Source organism: Rhinolophus sinicus, linkage group LG11 (genome assembly GCF_036562045.2).
Source record: "Rhinolophus sinicus isolate RSC01 linkage group LG11, ASM3656204v1, whole genome shotgun sequence".
In the NCBI taxonomy this organism is placed as follows: Eukaryota; Metazoa; Chordata; class Mammalia; order Chiroptera; family Rhinolophidae; genus Rhinolophus; species Rhinolophus sinicus.
In genome coordinates this window covers 62,549,266-62,565,802 of record NC_133760.1, presented here as the reverse complement: position 1 = coordinate 62,565,802, position 16,537 = coordinate 62,549,266, and the positions used below count along the sequence as shown (strand labels likewise).

General features: G+C 41.7%; 1 protein-coding gene across 6 annotated transcripts in view; it reads right to left on the bottom strand.

Annotated features, from left to right (window-relative positions):
* Positions 1-10,453: 10,453 nt before the first annotated feature.
* Positions 10,454-16,537, bottom strand: part of CNOT4 (CCR4-NOT transcription complex subunit 4) — a 113,982-nt gene continuing 107,898 nt past the window's right edge. For 3 of the 6 annotated variants that reach the window (XM_074315333.1, XM_019750758.2, XM_019750749.2), the window contains exon 11: positions 10,454-11,831. In XM_074315333.1, the coding sequence (XP_074171434.1) occupies positions 11,530-11,831 (302 nt within the window). In that variant the 3' untranslated portion in view covers positions 10,454-11,529. Of the gene's footprint in view, positions 11,832-12,527; positions 12,744-16,537 lie in introns of all 6 variants that reach the window. The other 3 variants (XM_074315331.1, XM_019750740.2, XM_019750734.2) reach the window with 2 other exon arrangements.

Sequence of the window (16,537 nt, the reverse complement as noted above, 5' to 3'; positions counted from 1 at the left end):
TGTGACATTTATAAAAGAATTCTGTGAACAAATTTTACACTTACAATTTCTGGGTCTTGACAACTTATGCAATAATCCCAGAGTAGTCATAAAATCTGAAATTTTGGAAGACACTTCAGGGATCATTGAGGAGCCCAACTTCTTAGCTGGTGTGGCATTCCCCACGTGGCTCTGTCCCCTGCCAACAGGCTGTGTAGTTTGTGGGCACAGCTGCATGGGCACCAGGCCCTTCCCAGGAGACTCAACCATGGTTTAAGAGCGCTCCCTGCTGTTGGCCTCCTGTGAGCGCAAACCTCACGGTGAGCAGATACCTCCACTTCCCAAAGCCTCAACCCCAGGATTCTCTGCCATGTCGGCAAAAGCTGCTGTAATCTCCCCCACCTCCTTTCCTTTCTTTTGCTTTAATACGGATGAGCATTTCTGGGCAATATCAAATTATTGTGATTGGGCCCATCCCAGGTATATGCCAACCTCCAACTAGGCCCTTGCCACTTGCTTCCCACTCCGTTGATCTATTTATTGTTTTACCTTCCTGCTGTGTTCCCCAAAGTTGTGGTTGCACATTTAATAGGTTTTCAAGCTCCAAATCTCGGTTCTACCTTCAGCCCCCTGATTATACTGATCTTATAGGTTCCTTTAACATTTCTTGTCTTTACCTCGAAACCCTCTTCTTTTATTTGCTCCTATCTTGGAGGGAAAAGTATCTCTTTTCCTAAAGTAAACCTCCACATGTGTTCTCAATTCCATTCAATTTGGCTTTCTTGTCCTAATTTACTTTTTCAGATAGTTTTGTTTACTCTGACTTCTACCAGGCTTATGACTTCCTATGGGGCAGTTGTGGGGGTGGGGTAAGAGCTTTCTTTACTCTGCTTTTGCTTTTCAAATTGTGTTGTCATTATCCCTTCATCAAACTTCTTTGCAGTATGTTATCTCTGATTCTTTAATTCCTAGTCAGTCTTCATTCTGTAATCTACTGCCATTGGCTTCCAGTACCAGCACTGGAGTAAAAGCAATCCCTTGAAGATCATTACTGATCTCCTGCCGACAAAATGTAACTAGCACCCCATCATCCAATGTTTCCTTCCTTTCCTCATTCATTCAAACTGAATAGCAAGCAGTGTGCTAAGCCCTGGGTGTATAAAGACAAAAACAAACATCCCTTCATCGATGAAAGCATAAGTAAGGTACAAAGTGAGACGGGACCATCTCAACCTGCCTAGGCATGTGAGAGAAAGCTTCAAGGAGCAGATTGCCACACATAGGAATGGTGTGCACATTCCAGGTTGAGAGAACAGAAATGCAAGGGACAGAGGCACAGTCACATGAAACAGAGGCTATCATTCTGTTATGGGAGGAGAGCACTGGGTATCACATCAGCAAAACTTAAATTTCATTATGAAAGCATTGGGGGGAGGGCTGGAGAGTTTTGACAGGGAAGTGACATGACCTATTTTAGATGCTCTAAACCCCAGGTGCTAGCTTGTCTGTTGACAGTGAATTGTCAGCCCCACGCTCTTCCAACTGGATCCCAGGCTGGATCCTGCTGAGAAGAGGCACGTAAATGAAATTTGAGAGGTGGGAGAGAAGAAGCCATACTTTGACAGGTGGCAGCGCTGGACAGGGGATTGGCCACTGGCAAACATGGGGTTCTGACAGCTGCTTCCCAGAGACCTAAGGATCACCACATTGGTGCTGCAGGCCGGTGAGGGCTCTTGGGAGGCTCTGATGACTCCTGACTCCATATCGCCTGACCTTTCCTCTCCCAGCCCTTCTAGTGGGGAAACCCCTTGTTTCCTGATGACTGCCATTTTGAATAATTCTTGCCTAGAAACACTCCCGCATGGACACCATACACTTAGTTTTTTTCAGACCACTCATCTCTCTTTTCCCCAACATTTTTATCTCACTTCTCTACCCTATAAAGATGACTCCAAAACAATATTTCTACTTCTGGCCTTTCTCTTAACTTCCACACCCAAATTTCCAATTATTTCCTGGACACCGCCACCTGGATGACCTGCTGAAACCTAAAACTCAACAAATCCTATAATAAGAATCATCTTCCTTTTAAACCAGTTCCTTTTCATGAGTCCACATTTCTTTCAAGCACAATATACAATTATTTATTCCAGTTATCTGGCTCTCGAAATCAGTCATCCTACATTTCAGTCTCATTCGGGTAAAATATTAATTGAGAGGCTACCATGTGCCATTGGTGGGAATATATCAGTTAACAAGCAGATTTTCCCTGCTCTCAAAGAGCTTAGGCTAGTGGAGGATCTAAGAGAAACCTAAGAAAGTTCTGAAATTGTTTTTCTTTTATCCTTTAACTATATCCAATTGCTTGCAAAAATTTGAGATTCTGAAATATCTCTTGCTTTCCCCTCTTCCCTTTCTCAACCCCCTTATCAACCGATAACCTTCACCTGGACTATTTTTCTAGTTTACTAGCTACACGTTTTACTGTATCATGCAACTTTTTTACATTTTGGTAAAACACATATGCACATATCATATTTTACAGACCATTACAGGGGGTCATTGACAGACCTTTTGAGGCCAAACCTTAGATCCCTTGGAATTCTTTCATTACCCAAAGAACTCCACTTCAGTCTCTCCCCCATTTTCACCATTCCCACCTAGGATTGTATATTTATAAAGCACAATCCTAGCATGTCTCTCCCCTGCTTAGAAATGGGCTCATTTCCAACAAAAGCAGTGCTCAATCCACCTTTAGACCTTCTCTCTCCCAAGTCCCCTACACAAGCCCCAGGTTCCTTCCAAATCGGGATGCAATCCCTAACCACGCCCTACGCGATCTCATCTCCAAAGTTTTCTTTGCTCAGGCTGCCACCCCCACCCCCACCCAAGTCTCAACTTATCCAAAGCTCTCACTTCTTTGACATTTTGTTCTTCTGACACCCACATTCAGTCTTGTTTTAGAGGTAACTATCTAAACTTTTTCAGAGTATGAGAGCAGACATCATCTTATCTTTGTACCTTCTGAAGCACCTGGCATAATGCCCAGCCCAGAGTCGATGTTTGACACAAAATTAAACTAAATTAAACCCCAATCTGTCTTTCACATCTTATTCCAGTTGCACGCTTCATCCTATTTCCTCTACCACATCACTATCCTTAAATATTTGAAGATAATTACCTGTCCTTTTTCTTGATCTGTACAAAATCCAGAAGATACTGGCTAACTTAGTAGGCTAGTTCAATGTAAACAAAACTCAATATGAGCACAAAATAGTCAAGAAGTCCTTAAGGGTTCTATTTCCCAACCATCCTCTGACTCAGTCTATGATATGTGATAAATACGTTACCTCTTCATACCCTTTCTTCCCCCACCATTTAGCTAAAATAAGGGGGAGACAGATAATACCACCCTTACCTTAGTCATTTTATAAACATAAAAAGAAAGCTGGCAAAATACTTGGAGCTTTGAAACAGAAAGGGAGCATAACCAAAGTCACAGATAAACGTAGTTGACAATGGGTAACAATTAGTTCTAGCTGTGCTATAAAATCTGTGCAACCTAGGACAAAAACCCAACTTCTTTGGGCCTGTTTGTCTACTTTTGCATATTATGGAGACTGATAAAAGCCAAGGAATTCATGCTACTGAAACAATAAAAAAAAATTTTTTTTTATGTCTTTTGGACTATATGTAATATATCAGGCATTTTTGAATCATTTTAGTTTTGCAAATACTAAAGCTGAAAATAAGAAAGCCACAGATTGATCCAAGATGGCAGAGTAGATAAACGCTGTGCTTGCCTCATCCCGTGAACACATCAAAATAACAACAGAATTATAAGACAATCAACCTGGAGAATTGTCTAAAGTCTGGCTGAACAGAAGTTTTATAACTAAGCATATAAAGGAGAAGCCACAATGACACTGGCAGGAGGGGTGGAGATGTGGAACAGGCCCCAAACCTCCAAGTGGTACATGGAAATTGGGAGGGATAGCTCAGTCACGGAGGTTCCCCCCAGAGAAGCCAGAGACCCCACTCCCATAACGGTCTCCCCAGCCCAGAGTACTGGTGCCAGGACGAGGAGCCCCACAACACCTGGCAGTGAAAATAGTTGGGATTCTGAACGTCTCAGTGGGACAAAACGCTGTAGGAAACCCAGATGCCCTCTTAAAGTACCTGCACAGACTTGCTCACAAGCACTGACCCAGGTCTCTGGCGGAGGGATGTAACTCGGGGGACATTGGAGACATACAGGGGGCAGACTGAGGCATGTGGCTTCAGGCAAGGGCTGGAAGATATTCTCCATTTTCCCTGTGTGGGGGCCTCCTCTGGTGCAGCCAGCAGGCAGGCACCATCTTTCCTGTGTTAAGCCCGCCCCCACAGGCCAAATCTGAATGATTGGCCTGGTGAGCTCTGCTGCTCCACCCTGGAGACTCATTGAGATGCTGCCTCACCCAACTCCATGCCGTGGGAGGCTTTAGCAGCAGCTGAACCTCATGGGAGCCAGCAACCGGCAGCAGGCCTCGGTGTGTCCTGGCTTTTTGCAGAGCTACCCCAGACCTGGTACTGGTGGCAGCCATCCTCAGGTCACAGCATGGCCTCTCAACGTGCCTCCAGGTACAGCGCAGGCAGTGACCAACCATGGATCGCTTTGAAAAAAGTTATTTCATGAAGATGGAAACAAAAAAGCTGGGGTAGCAATACTACACCAGACAAAATAGATTTTAAAACAAAGGCTGTAACAAGAGAAAAAGAAGGACCCAGTAATCCCACTTCTGGGTCTTTATCTGAAGAAACCCAAACGCTACTTCAAGGGGACATGTGCATCCGTATGTTCATTACAGCACTATTTACAGCAGCCAAGATGTGGAGGCAGCCTGGGTGTCCATCGATAGAAGAATGGATAAAGAGGAGGTGGTACATATATACAGTGGAATATTGCTCAGCCAGGGAGGGAATGGGTTCTTGCCATCTGCAGTGGCATGGATGAACCTGGAAGGTACTGTGCTGAGTGGAGTATGTCAGACAGAGAAAGACAAATGCAATGTGATTTAGCTTATATGTGGAATCTACAGAACAAAATTTACAAACAAAACAGAAACACACTCATAGATACGAAGAACATTTTGCTGAGGAGGGGTTGAAAAGGTGGGTGAAAAACGGGAAGGGATTAAGAAGTATAAATTGGTTGTTACAAAGTAGTCATGGGGATGTAGGGTAGGGCACAAGGAATATAGTCAATAATTATGTAATTGTAATAACAATGTTTGCTGTCAGAAGGGTACTAGATTTATTGGGGTGATAGATGGGATAGGGGTTGAGGGACGGTGAAAAAAGTAGAGGGATTAAGAACAAACTGGTAGTTACAAAATAGTCACAGGGATGTAAAGTACAGCATAGCGGATATAGTCAATAATATGGTAGTAACTATGTATAGTGTCAGGTGGGCATTAGACTAGTCAGCGCGGTCACTTCTTAAATTATATAAATGTCTAACTACTAGGCTGTAAACCTGAAATTAATACAAAAATCATTGAATGTTAACTGTAATTGAAAAATCAAAAAAGGGAGGGAAAAGGTGAAGGGGAATAAGAGGTCTGGATTTGCAGGTATAAAACAAGTCATGCAATGTAACGTACAACATTGGGAATATAGTCAATAATCTTGTGATAGTGTGGCAAAGTGGCAAATGGTTGCTGGACTTATGGTGATCACATCTTCACGTATATAAATGTTGAACAACTATGGCATACACCTGGAACTGATATAATGGTGTATGTTAGCTCTGTTTTTTAAATAAAAATATTTTTTAAAAAGCCACAGATCATCATTTCTCTTCAAATGCTCTTAATTATGAATTTTAGCCTTTTAAAATCACCCAGTCCCCACCACACACACTAATTCCATTTGTCCTGTTCATTTCCATTGGGCTTGTACACCTATTTCCTTAGACTATGAAGGGAGCTATGGAAGAAGTTGCAATGACCACATTTACAAACACCAGCCTAATACATGCAATTTCCCTCAAAGATGGGTCAAATGTAGACTATACTGTTCAGACTGGCCAATTATTAGGTGTTCCCTGAACATATGAGCCAATGTTTATGTTCTTTCCCAAATTATTTGGGTTACTGCCAATAGAAATGATTATTTTATCCTTTAAAGGGACTTTTCTCACCACATACTTATTTCTTTAAATCCATTTGTGCAGAAACAATTTTCGAAATGTATTTTCCAAGGCAGCTCTTCCTGGTAGGAAACTGCATGTCGGAAGGTTATATCTCGGTTAAATTAACAATGTGTTAAGCACAAAGAATGAGCACTGGGTTTTGTGACAAAATAAGTATTTGTTTTTTAAAGAGTTAATGCCAATAATCTCAGTCATCTTTCACTTGGATATACAGCTTGGGCAGAAAGAGCTACATTTGACAAAGGGGTATGTGTCTCATGATTATGTTTAAGGTATGTAAGCTGTCTGACTTTTTAAAGTTTACATACCCTAAATACAATAAGGATCTTAAATGATGTTGGTAAAAATTGAGTAGAAAACTCAAATAACACGTGCAGTGTATGCCAGGACTTCGAGTTCAGGCAAACTGCTGGGGAACACTAACCGCATTCAGCTCTATGTTGGTTATCACAGCAAAATACTTGTGGAAACACAGTGTTGACACCTATTACCTATTCACAAAATACAATTCATATACAGTTACGGGTACCCTATTCTTTCCTGCTCTGCAATTTCTAGAACAATTATAATGCAATGTAGCCTAGAAAATGACCGACATCCATCTGACTTTCAATCCCCTCCCCCAAAAACTGCAGTTAAAAGGCAAGTAAAACTTACCGTCAACATCCAGCCTAAAATTTTAACCATTAAAATGATCCCCTGAATGCATCTTTGGGAAACAAACTACTGACTATAAATCAAAAGGGCTTTATTAAAAATAAGGCTGTTAAAAGAGAGAGACCACTTTGAGGTAAACAGGTGGGGCAGGTGCCATTTAAACCAAGAGATGTACAACCTGGCTGCTGGCTAGTGTTCACCGGCCAACAGCAAGAAGCTCCCTCGACCTAATTGCCTGACAAACTATGCCTCTTAGCTCATAACATCACAGCACAAATCTGGACTAAGATGGTAGATTAAACCTACACTATTTAATACAATTTCTTAAAGTTCTGCTAAAATTAGAATTTAAAAAACAGAGAGAACAGGAGAGGAGACGACAGAACAAAACACGGTGACCTAGAAAGCAGATGGTAGACAGAGCTCAATTGGCTGATCTGAGAAGCCTCAGCTAATGGTGGGAAAGCTGAGACCCAACCCAATTTTCACCGCAATCCTGGGAGGCACAGAAACAGACAGTGCCAGTTAGCCCTAGAACCAAGGATAAAATGTGCGGGACGGGGCTAAAATAAAGATTACTGAGAAAGATACTTTAAGACATTAGTTCTCTAGATTTAATCCTCAACTCCACACCATAGTGCAACCCTACATATCCTAAGTGGGAGATATTTGGAGACAATCTCTGGAGAGGAAAAGAACTAAATACAGGGATTGAGTGAATATATGCATCAAGTCAGACCCTTACCCGCTAGGCCAGCCATTCTAAGATTCTTCTCCCTGGAATCTGACCAGCCCAAAAGAAAAGGACTGGAAACATTCCCCAACACAGAGCCCATCCAGATCTTCCAAAAGTGAAGTCCAAACTTGGCAAGCCTTCAAGTTTCCAAATTTTCCTATCACCTGTTTAGTTTTATGCATGAGCAGATAAGCAAGGATTACCAGGGATTTGAGAACGCTCAAATATGGCAGTTAGAGATCAAAGCAAACCAACAGCTAAAACCAACTTGGAGAAACAGAAACAACCCAAGGAGAATAAAACTATAAAACAAGTTGTTCTTGAAAGAAGAGCAAAAGACAGAGATGGAAATGGGAAAAAAGAAAAACAGAAGGGCTGATATTTGAGTAATGGGATTCTTGAAAAGGGAGAACAGAGAAAATAATTGCAAGAAATTCATTAATGAAGTAAGTCAAGAAAATTTCCCAGAACTGAAGGACACGAGTCGCTAGATTTTGAAAGCCTACTGTGTATCGGCTGTGTCCAGCACAATGTTTTAAAATAGACCCACAAGGAACATCACTGTGCGATTTTAGAACACCAAAAATACAATTTCTGTAAACCTCCAGAGAGGGAGGAAAAAGGATTACATATAAAGGATGTGAGTGGCTTTGGATTCTTAACAGCAATGCTGCAAGGAAACAACAGATTAATGCCTTCAAAATTCTAAAGGGAAAAAAATATCTACAATTTAGGATCCTGGATCCACCAAACTGTCAACTGAGGCAGTGTTTTCAGATATGGAAATTACTAAAATATTTATCTCCCACACGCTTTTCTCAAGTTACTGGAGGATGTCACTCCAACAACATTAGAAAATAAAAAACAGACTAGGATATGACATATAGAAATACAGGGGGAAAAGACCCAAGAAAGAAGAGCTAGGAATACCAGCTGTGCACCAGATCTGAGCACTGGGACCCAAGCGACAGACTGACAGACAGGTTGTCAGTTCCAAGAGTCTCACTGCTATTATCCCAACTGCCCAGGTCAGTTTGGTGCAGGTTCTTTTCTGCACTTGTCTGATTCTGACCAAACGTAGTGAAATTACTGTTCGTCCCTCCAGGCCCGCTGAACTCACCGACTGACACAGGTTGTGTATGATCTACAGGAGGGAGGCCAGCGTGAGCTGAGACACTAAAAACAGACCACCTCTTGGCCAGACATCCAGGAACCAGCTCACACAACCATCCTGACAGGTGCCCGACTATGGTGGACCCCATTTCTCAGGACTCACTCGTGACCTTGCACCCCGTCTTCTGCCAAACTGCTTTTATAAATTATCAGAGAAGGGAAAGCCAAGCTATGACCCAGAGAATCTGTTTATCTTCTCCGAAAAGCCTTGATCTAACAGTGACAATCCTGCCCTTTCCTTACACGGCTAAGCCTTGGTTTTTCCTACTCAGATTTCCAAAACCGAACAATGTATTCTTCAGCGACACATACATAAGTGGCAAAGCTCTAAAAAAAAAGGAAGATCAACGCAGAAACCAAGATAATGGTTATTTGTGGATGGTGAGAAAAGACAAGGGAGTATACGGGAGAGGAGCTGATGGGGCCTTTTAAGATATGGCAGGTTCTATTTTTAACTTGGGTGGTAGGTATACAGGTTTTTATTGTTTTTAATTATTATTCTTTACATGGTATTTATGTTTTATAAAGTCTTATGCAGGATTCATTAAACATACAATCATAGCACAGCCTTGAAAGATAGAATTTCCCTCCTCTTACAGAAAAAGCAACATTTTTATTGATAGACTGATTCCCAGGAGTATCCCACCGCCCCCCCACACCCCCACCCCAAAGCCTTGACTACACTTCACTGCTACCTGACTATTATATACGTGTTAATCCCTCCCTTGGCAGTGCAATGTGAATATTCAGGAGACTGAAGCAACGTTCACAGGACAAAGAGATCCTAAAGTTTTTGGTCCTCTCTTCTCTATCACGGTAACATTTTGGTAAATTAAAAAAGAAAATAAAAACCAATTTACTAGTCACCCAGTGAAACATCTCTTTGTGGTAACGTTTGCAACTATTCTGTTCACATGTGTTTTCAAAAATGGTGTTGAAATTGTTTTTTTGGGTTTTTTTTTTGGGGGGGTGTTGGTAGAAAATTGAAGTACCAAGTAAAGGTTAAGAAGGAGAAAAAGCATTTGAAAGCACAATGTAAGAGTTAGAAGATCTATTTCATTCATCCTACAAAGATTCCCTTAGTGCCTGTGGCTGAAAACATGCCACCTGCAGCTTTGGACTTGTGAATGTAATCCAAGTGAGGACACACACACCCCACACAGAATCCTAGCAATCTGGTAGGGAACATGTCAGTTCTGTCCTCTACCCTCCTTTGGTCAGCGGTGTGACCTTCTCTCCATCAGCAGGTATTCCCTTGATGGCTGGCTGTACAAGAGCTAACGGTGGGTTGTCCAATCAGTGTCTCCCCACCTTTCCCATCATGGCGCTCTCCAAGGCGCTGTTGCTGCCCCACCTTTACCCCCGCCAGGTCTCCCCAAGACAAGCAACACCTCAGCATATCCAGAGCCCAGCGCCTTTCTGGTACACGAGGCTCCTCACTTTGGAAGGTTTGGTCTGCATAATACAATAGCATAAGGAGGTGTCTTCTACAGAGAGCCACTGCAAGAGGACTTCTTGAGGACAAGGCGGGCTGAACATCAAAGATGGCAGAGACTGACAATACCATGAATTTTACCTAATTTCTTCTTCTATACCATCCTCCCTATTGTTGATGATGTAACATCAATGGAAACGTCTGATGACTGCTCTCATGAACTGTTCTGAACTCACGTGCAATGACACGGAAAAACAAAAAAACAAGAACATTCCAAGGGTCATCATCAAGTTTTCTGTTTTATTTAAGATTTTAGTTTTAATTCTGAAGAAAGAGGTACATTTCCTTGTTTTTAGTTTTAGCGTCAGGTTATAACCAGGTTTGTTTTCTTTTCTCCTGTCTTTTCAATACTGCACAAACGTCCAGAAACTACAGGGTTAAATAAGCTGCAGGCAAGGAGGTCAGAGATTTGCTGTTGATGGTGATCAGATGGCCCAGAGCAGTGCTGAGTGCCAGTCAGGTGAATTTAATGTAAAAGAAAAAAAGATTCTGACAGATGAGAAAGACTGAAGAAATCACTTCTATTTCAGCTCTTATAGTATGCATAGGTATTACATCTGTGAATACTTTTTTTCTTTAAAACATTTGAATTTATTTTGAATCTAAAGCCAAAACATTTTTTCTCCTTTCAAAAAAAAAATAGTTCTCCCCTCCTTATAAACTCTTTAGCAATTGGCCAGTTACTACTACAGATCAATGTGTCTTTCCATCAACTTCCAATAAATTATTTTTCTTCACAACAAAATCAAGTCCTCTCCATCAACTTGCCAAAACAATTAAAAATTAAATTAAATTAAAAGCATTTTCCCTGCAATAGTGATAAGCTGAATACGAGATGGATGCCAGGACCACCGCTTTCCCCCATGTATCTAGCAATCTCATTTCGATTAACCTGGTTTTCAAACTTCTGCAGTTGACAATGCATTGACTTGACCTTTCCTAGAGATTAATCGTCATTTTCTGCTAAGCAGATTATGTCATTATTACGCGTAACAAACAGTAATTTTCTAAGTATCGAGACTGCCCTTTGATTTTTTTTTTTCCTCCTTAAAAAGGCATTTTTAGGAAACATTCAACAGTGTCACTCAAATGCTGGATCAACAGAAACTCTTACAATAAAAAAAAAGACGGTAATGACCCTGTGATCGCATTGCATCTGGGGGTAGGGAGAAAAAAAATTGATCAGAAACTGGATTCTTCAGAACTTAAGAGATGAGAGGGAGCTGTTGGGTGGGCTGAGGGGGCAAAACAGGGTGGGACAAATCCTGTATTTTTCTAATGGTTTCTCCTCTTTCCCTAATGGCGGTCCAGTGTTGAACTCTGTAGTAAATCTGTGGGGGTTTTGCTGGGGGGTCTGAAGGCCGTCTGAAAGCCTGGGGGTGGGGAGTGGAAGCTGGAAGGATTTGAAGGAGGAGGGTAGGGATTCCAACTGGCTCTGTGCAGAGGGATCTGTGTGCTGAAGGGGGCGCTGTGGTGGGTTTGTGATGGAGCGGCACTGGGGCCGTCCATCTCTGTGAGGGCCTGAAGGGATTTTAGCCAGTGTGGAGGATTGTCATCTTGAAGAGAGTCTAAACTGTTTCCTGAAGAGGCTGGAATACCTAAGGAGAGAAAAGAAGACAAGAGGAAAAATTGTGAGTTTGGGCACAAGGAATACGAAATTCGTCAAACAAAAATGTTTTAAAAGGTGGTTAGTTTACCCAAAAAGAAACCAAAGAGATTACAATTTTAAACCCCTTCCAAATAAGACCTTTTTAATCTTACGTTCCTTTTAGCCTCCACCCACAAAGACCACAATTTATTGTCACAGAAACCCATGCCTCCTCTTCAACTACACAGACCAGATATTGTCCCCCACTGTCACAGAGGCAGAGCTGAAGAAACGAGTCCCCAGAATTGTATGACGTTATTTCCCAATTGTGCTTCTCCTCTAATAGCAATACATAAACAAGACAGCCTTATAATAGAGAGCTTTATTTTAAAAAGTGGAGTATGTCCCTTTAAGAGGATAAGCCAGATCCTTACTATATTCTGAGACCGAAACAATACACACATGCGGCCAGATGTTAGCACCTACTGACACCAAAAGAAGCAACCGAGGCACCAAATGTCTTGTTACACAACTACGCCAACAGAATGAAGCGAGACCGCACCCCGCAGAACGAAACAAGCTGCCCCACATATGTGGCTTTGTGAAAAGAAGCTTCTGGGGAAAAGACCTCTGTGTTAATTTAATCTGTGCTAAAAAAAAACTAAACTGATGGCAGTCAGCGGAGCTGAAGGAGCGAGAGAGTTACCTGTGATGATGGCTGGGTCTGTCCAGCTGCCAGGGCTGTCCCAACTCAGGCTGTCGGTGGTGGCAGTGTTGGACGTTGGTGCACTGTGGTTGTTGGCGTTGGAGGGGGAGGAAGAATTGGGCAGTCCACCAAAGTTGATGTTAATGTTGGGTAGAAGTGCCCTTAGCCCGTCCTGCCATTCCTTCATATTTAAACTCTCTACAGAACTGCTGTTGTCTGGGAGATTTACCAACAAAAAATGAAAGATAAAAAAAAAAAAATAAAAAGCTGACGTTAGAAACATATGTTTGTTCTTTAGTGGTTAAGCGGGAGGAGAATTATTCTTTCTTTATTGAGCATTTAAAATGGGTTGTCCTCGCAAGATAAACTTGTCTGGGATTTGCTCGTGAGCTCAGAGCCCCTGAAATGAGGAAAAAATTTGCTCCGGAATCAGGAGGAGCTTCTGGGCCTCCTTCTAGCCTCCTCACCATGTTGCGTTTGTAAATCAATAATACAGTTTAAAGACTCAATGCTCCGGAGCACAATTTCGTTCCAGCCACATTATGAAGTTTCAGTTAGCGAGGCATTTCGCCAGCTGAGCTGATTTATTCTATATAAAAAAAGCAAGCCTGCAAATTCAATACAGGAGCTTACTTCTGAGCCCGTTAAATGGAAGAAAAGTCATTTTATGAAGAATAAACATAAGCCAATAGAAAAAGGAAAATAATTATTCTTCCTGATTAGAAAACTGGTAATGCATTTCAGAGGAGAAAGGCAGTAATGAGTAGGCTTTTGAATTTGAAAAGAGTATTTTTCCATTAGTCACAAAGGCCAAGGCGGCAGGGGCTACCTTTCAGATGGAATAATTTCCAGCACAGCCTGCTTACCCTACTCTAACAGTTCTTTCTCCCAGTCACTTAGCGCATGAGTCCTGCAGTTCTCTGGGTCTATGTACAAACAGCATCCAACATGGCAAGTCACTCTCAGCGTCAAAAGGCTTTATATAAATTGTGATTAAACTAACTTGATCTACAATCATCCAGAATCCGCATTTTGTAACGAACTGGTTGGGAGGGCGGGGCAGAAAGCGGAAAGTGTAACTACTTAGAATAATGGCTGTTTGAAAACAGGAATATAGGTCAAGCTACCACTGAGGTTTTTGAGAAGAGCATAGAAAATGATTTCTGGTTTTTACAGAATTGATTAGCAATCACCACTGATGATAATGATAATGATGATTGATGATGTAACAGGCCCAGGTGAATTCAGAATTTTGTTTCGCACCAATCACTGATGTATGCCAAATGATACCAAGTGAATCATTTAACCCTATTAACCTTATTTGTAAAAAGGCAAAAAAAAAAAAACAAACCAAAAAAAACTACAATGCAAACCAACAAAAGTCACCTCTGAATTACACTAAGATGAAGTAAAGGCAATTCAGGCCATACAGACAGGTCAATGGAAGGGAAAATAAATTCTTTCAACCTACTTCCATTTCACAATCAATGCAATTGCCTAAAGCTCCCCTTCTAGCTGCATCCTCCATACACTTTGTGTTGTACAACTTACAAGGCGCTTCTCAGAGTCACTTATTTCACTTGATCTTTATGTTGTGAAGTTTGCAGAGCAGGGGGAATAATTTGCATTTATCAGATAAAGTAAGACTCCAGAATAACTGACCCGAGGTCACAGGACTTGTAGAGTGAGGATTTCAACACAGACCCTAAGTTGGGTTCTTAGTAACACTAACTCTATCTACTTTGTATAGACTATTAATTGACTTTTTAATACGTCAAATATTTAAGAGAAAACCCAGGGGCCTATGAAACCCGTGATTAAAAGGAACCAGAAAAGAAACACAGAAGCATTATCATATGTCTATTAGCCATGATGAGCAGGACAGAGAAATATTTTGGCTGAAGGAACAAACTGGACGTTGCATTTGGGGAGAGGGGATGTATTCTAATCAACAACACAATCATCAGTTGTCCCCGCCTCCACCTGCATGAGGCATTAACAAGATGACGTCACAAGTCCCAGAACACCCTCAATTACAGGAAGGTTTGGTGCCTATGGTACATTCTAACCCTTAAAGCAGTCAAACTGTCAAGACTGAGTAACTTAAGATGGTTTTCAGTTTACCAGAAACTGAACTCTAAATGAGGAAAACTTCCTAGGAGGGGAAGAAAATTGCCCTGATATAAAAAGATGATGTAGCACTATGTGGGCACATTTTGAGGAAGATGAATGTTCTTAAACTAGGCAGCCAAAGCCAGTAAGAAGCCTACGTAGGTGATTTGAGCCTCTCGTCCACTGACTTGGGGAAAAGAAAATACCCGTAACTCACTAAGACTGATTTCCTCCTTACTTCTGCTTTACATGTAATGAGAACTGGAACTAAGGAAACCTTCGTTTTGCATTAACAGAATAACACTGCATGTATATAAAGTTTATTGACAACTTAGTATTAAAGTCTAAAGACACTTGTTCAAGGACCGGGGATATATAGGAACGCTTCTTTCCACTCAATTTTGCTGTGAACTTAAAGTACTGAAAAACTTTAAAAACTCTAAAAAGATAAAGTCTATTTTTTAAAAAGATGTTTGTTTCTCTGATTTTAGACTCATGAAATTCAGCAAGAGTATGCCACTCAAAGAAATTCACAAATGGTAGCTGACATAGAAACAGTGAGAAACTTAGATCCCCCAGGGTGAACTATGATTGTAAGATACCTTATGAAATAAATTAGCTGGTTTATAATTCCTACGATCTTGCCAAAAACTCTCATGTGCCCTGGACTTCTTGGAAGCCTGACAGCACAATGGGCAGTGTACAGGGAAGCGGCAAGTGCCATAGGGAAGTGGACTGACATCTTCAGTTCTTGGAATAGGACCGCTATTTCGAGGAGCTTAGAAGGAGTTTTCTTCACTGTTGTCTCCACTGTTGCTATAGCAAATGTTGACACAAAGAAAGTGCAAAGAAAAGAAAATCCGCTAAAACCTAACCCCATCAAAAGAGCTCATCTCAGCCCAGTGCACTTGAAGTCACCTCCTGTATCTGCTCCCTGCCTCTGACCCAATTTTGTTTCTGCTGCGAGGGCTTCTGGTAATTCCATTCCTTGCAATACAAACAGCAGGAATTAGCAGCTTCAGCACTACTGACAGTTTGGACTATATGACTGTTTGTTGTAAGGGCTGTTCTACGCAGTACATGTTTAGCAGCATCCCTGCACTCTACCCACTAGATGCCAGGTGGAGGTGTGTGCACGCGTGCCTGTACACACGGACACGCACACACACAACCCCCCCCCCCCAACACCCCTAGTTCTTGACAACCAAAAATGTCTCCAGGCATGGCCAATGACGCTGTGGGGGGAAATCGTTACTGGAGGAGAACCACGGATGCGAAGATTCCTTTTTCTGAGTCTCTACATAATCCCGCTCAAATACAATTTTCCTTTCAAATAGTCCCAGGACTCGGACCATTAGACTCGACTTGATGCAACTTCATTTATACAGGAACTTTATTCACACAGGGGTACAATTCAATATGGGCAAGTCTAATGGAGAAAACACTGCGCTGGAAACTGCAGATGGCTGCGTAAGGCGGCTCCACGCGGGCTTTTAATATAACTGGACATGTCAGTCATTCTCTTAACGTCTCAGGATCCTGCTTCATACGTAAGTAGGAGTAACATCCCCCTCACTCTCTCGTAAAGATAAAATGAAATAGGAGAAGGAAAGCAATGTGCAGTCTATATATTACCTGATAAATGTCTGAAAACATTTTTCTCCCTAGTGCTCAGTACTGAACAGATAGAAAGTTTTCCAAAAAGCCCAGGCGGAGGAATTCTCACGTGCCAAGAACCGGCGTGAGCACAACGGTTTCCTCCTAGGAACGCAGGGAAAACGGGCAGGGTTCTCACAGAAGTACTGGGGACCCAATAAGTCCTCCTGCCACCAAAATATTGCAAAGACGAATATGAGAAAGCACTTTAAACTTTCCATAAGAAAGACGAGAAAAGACCA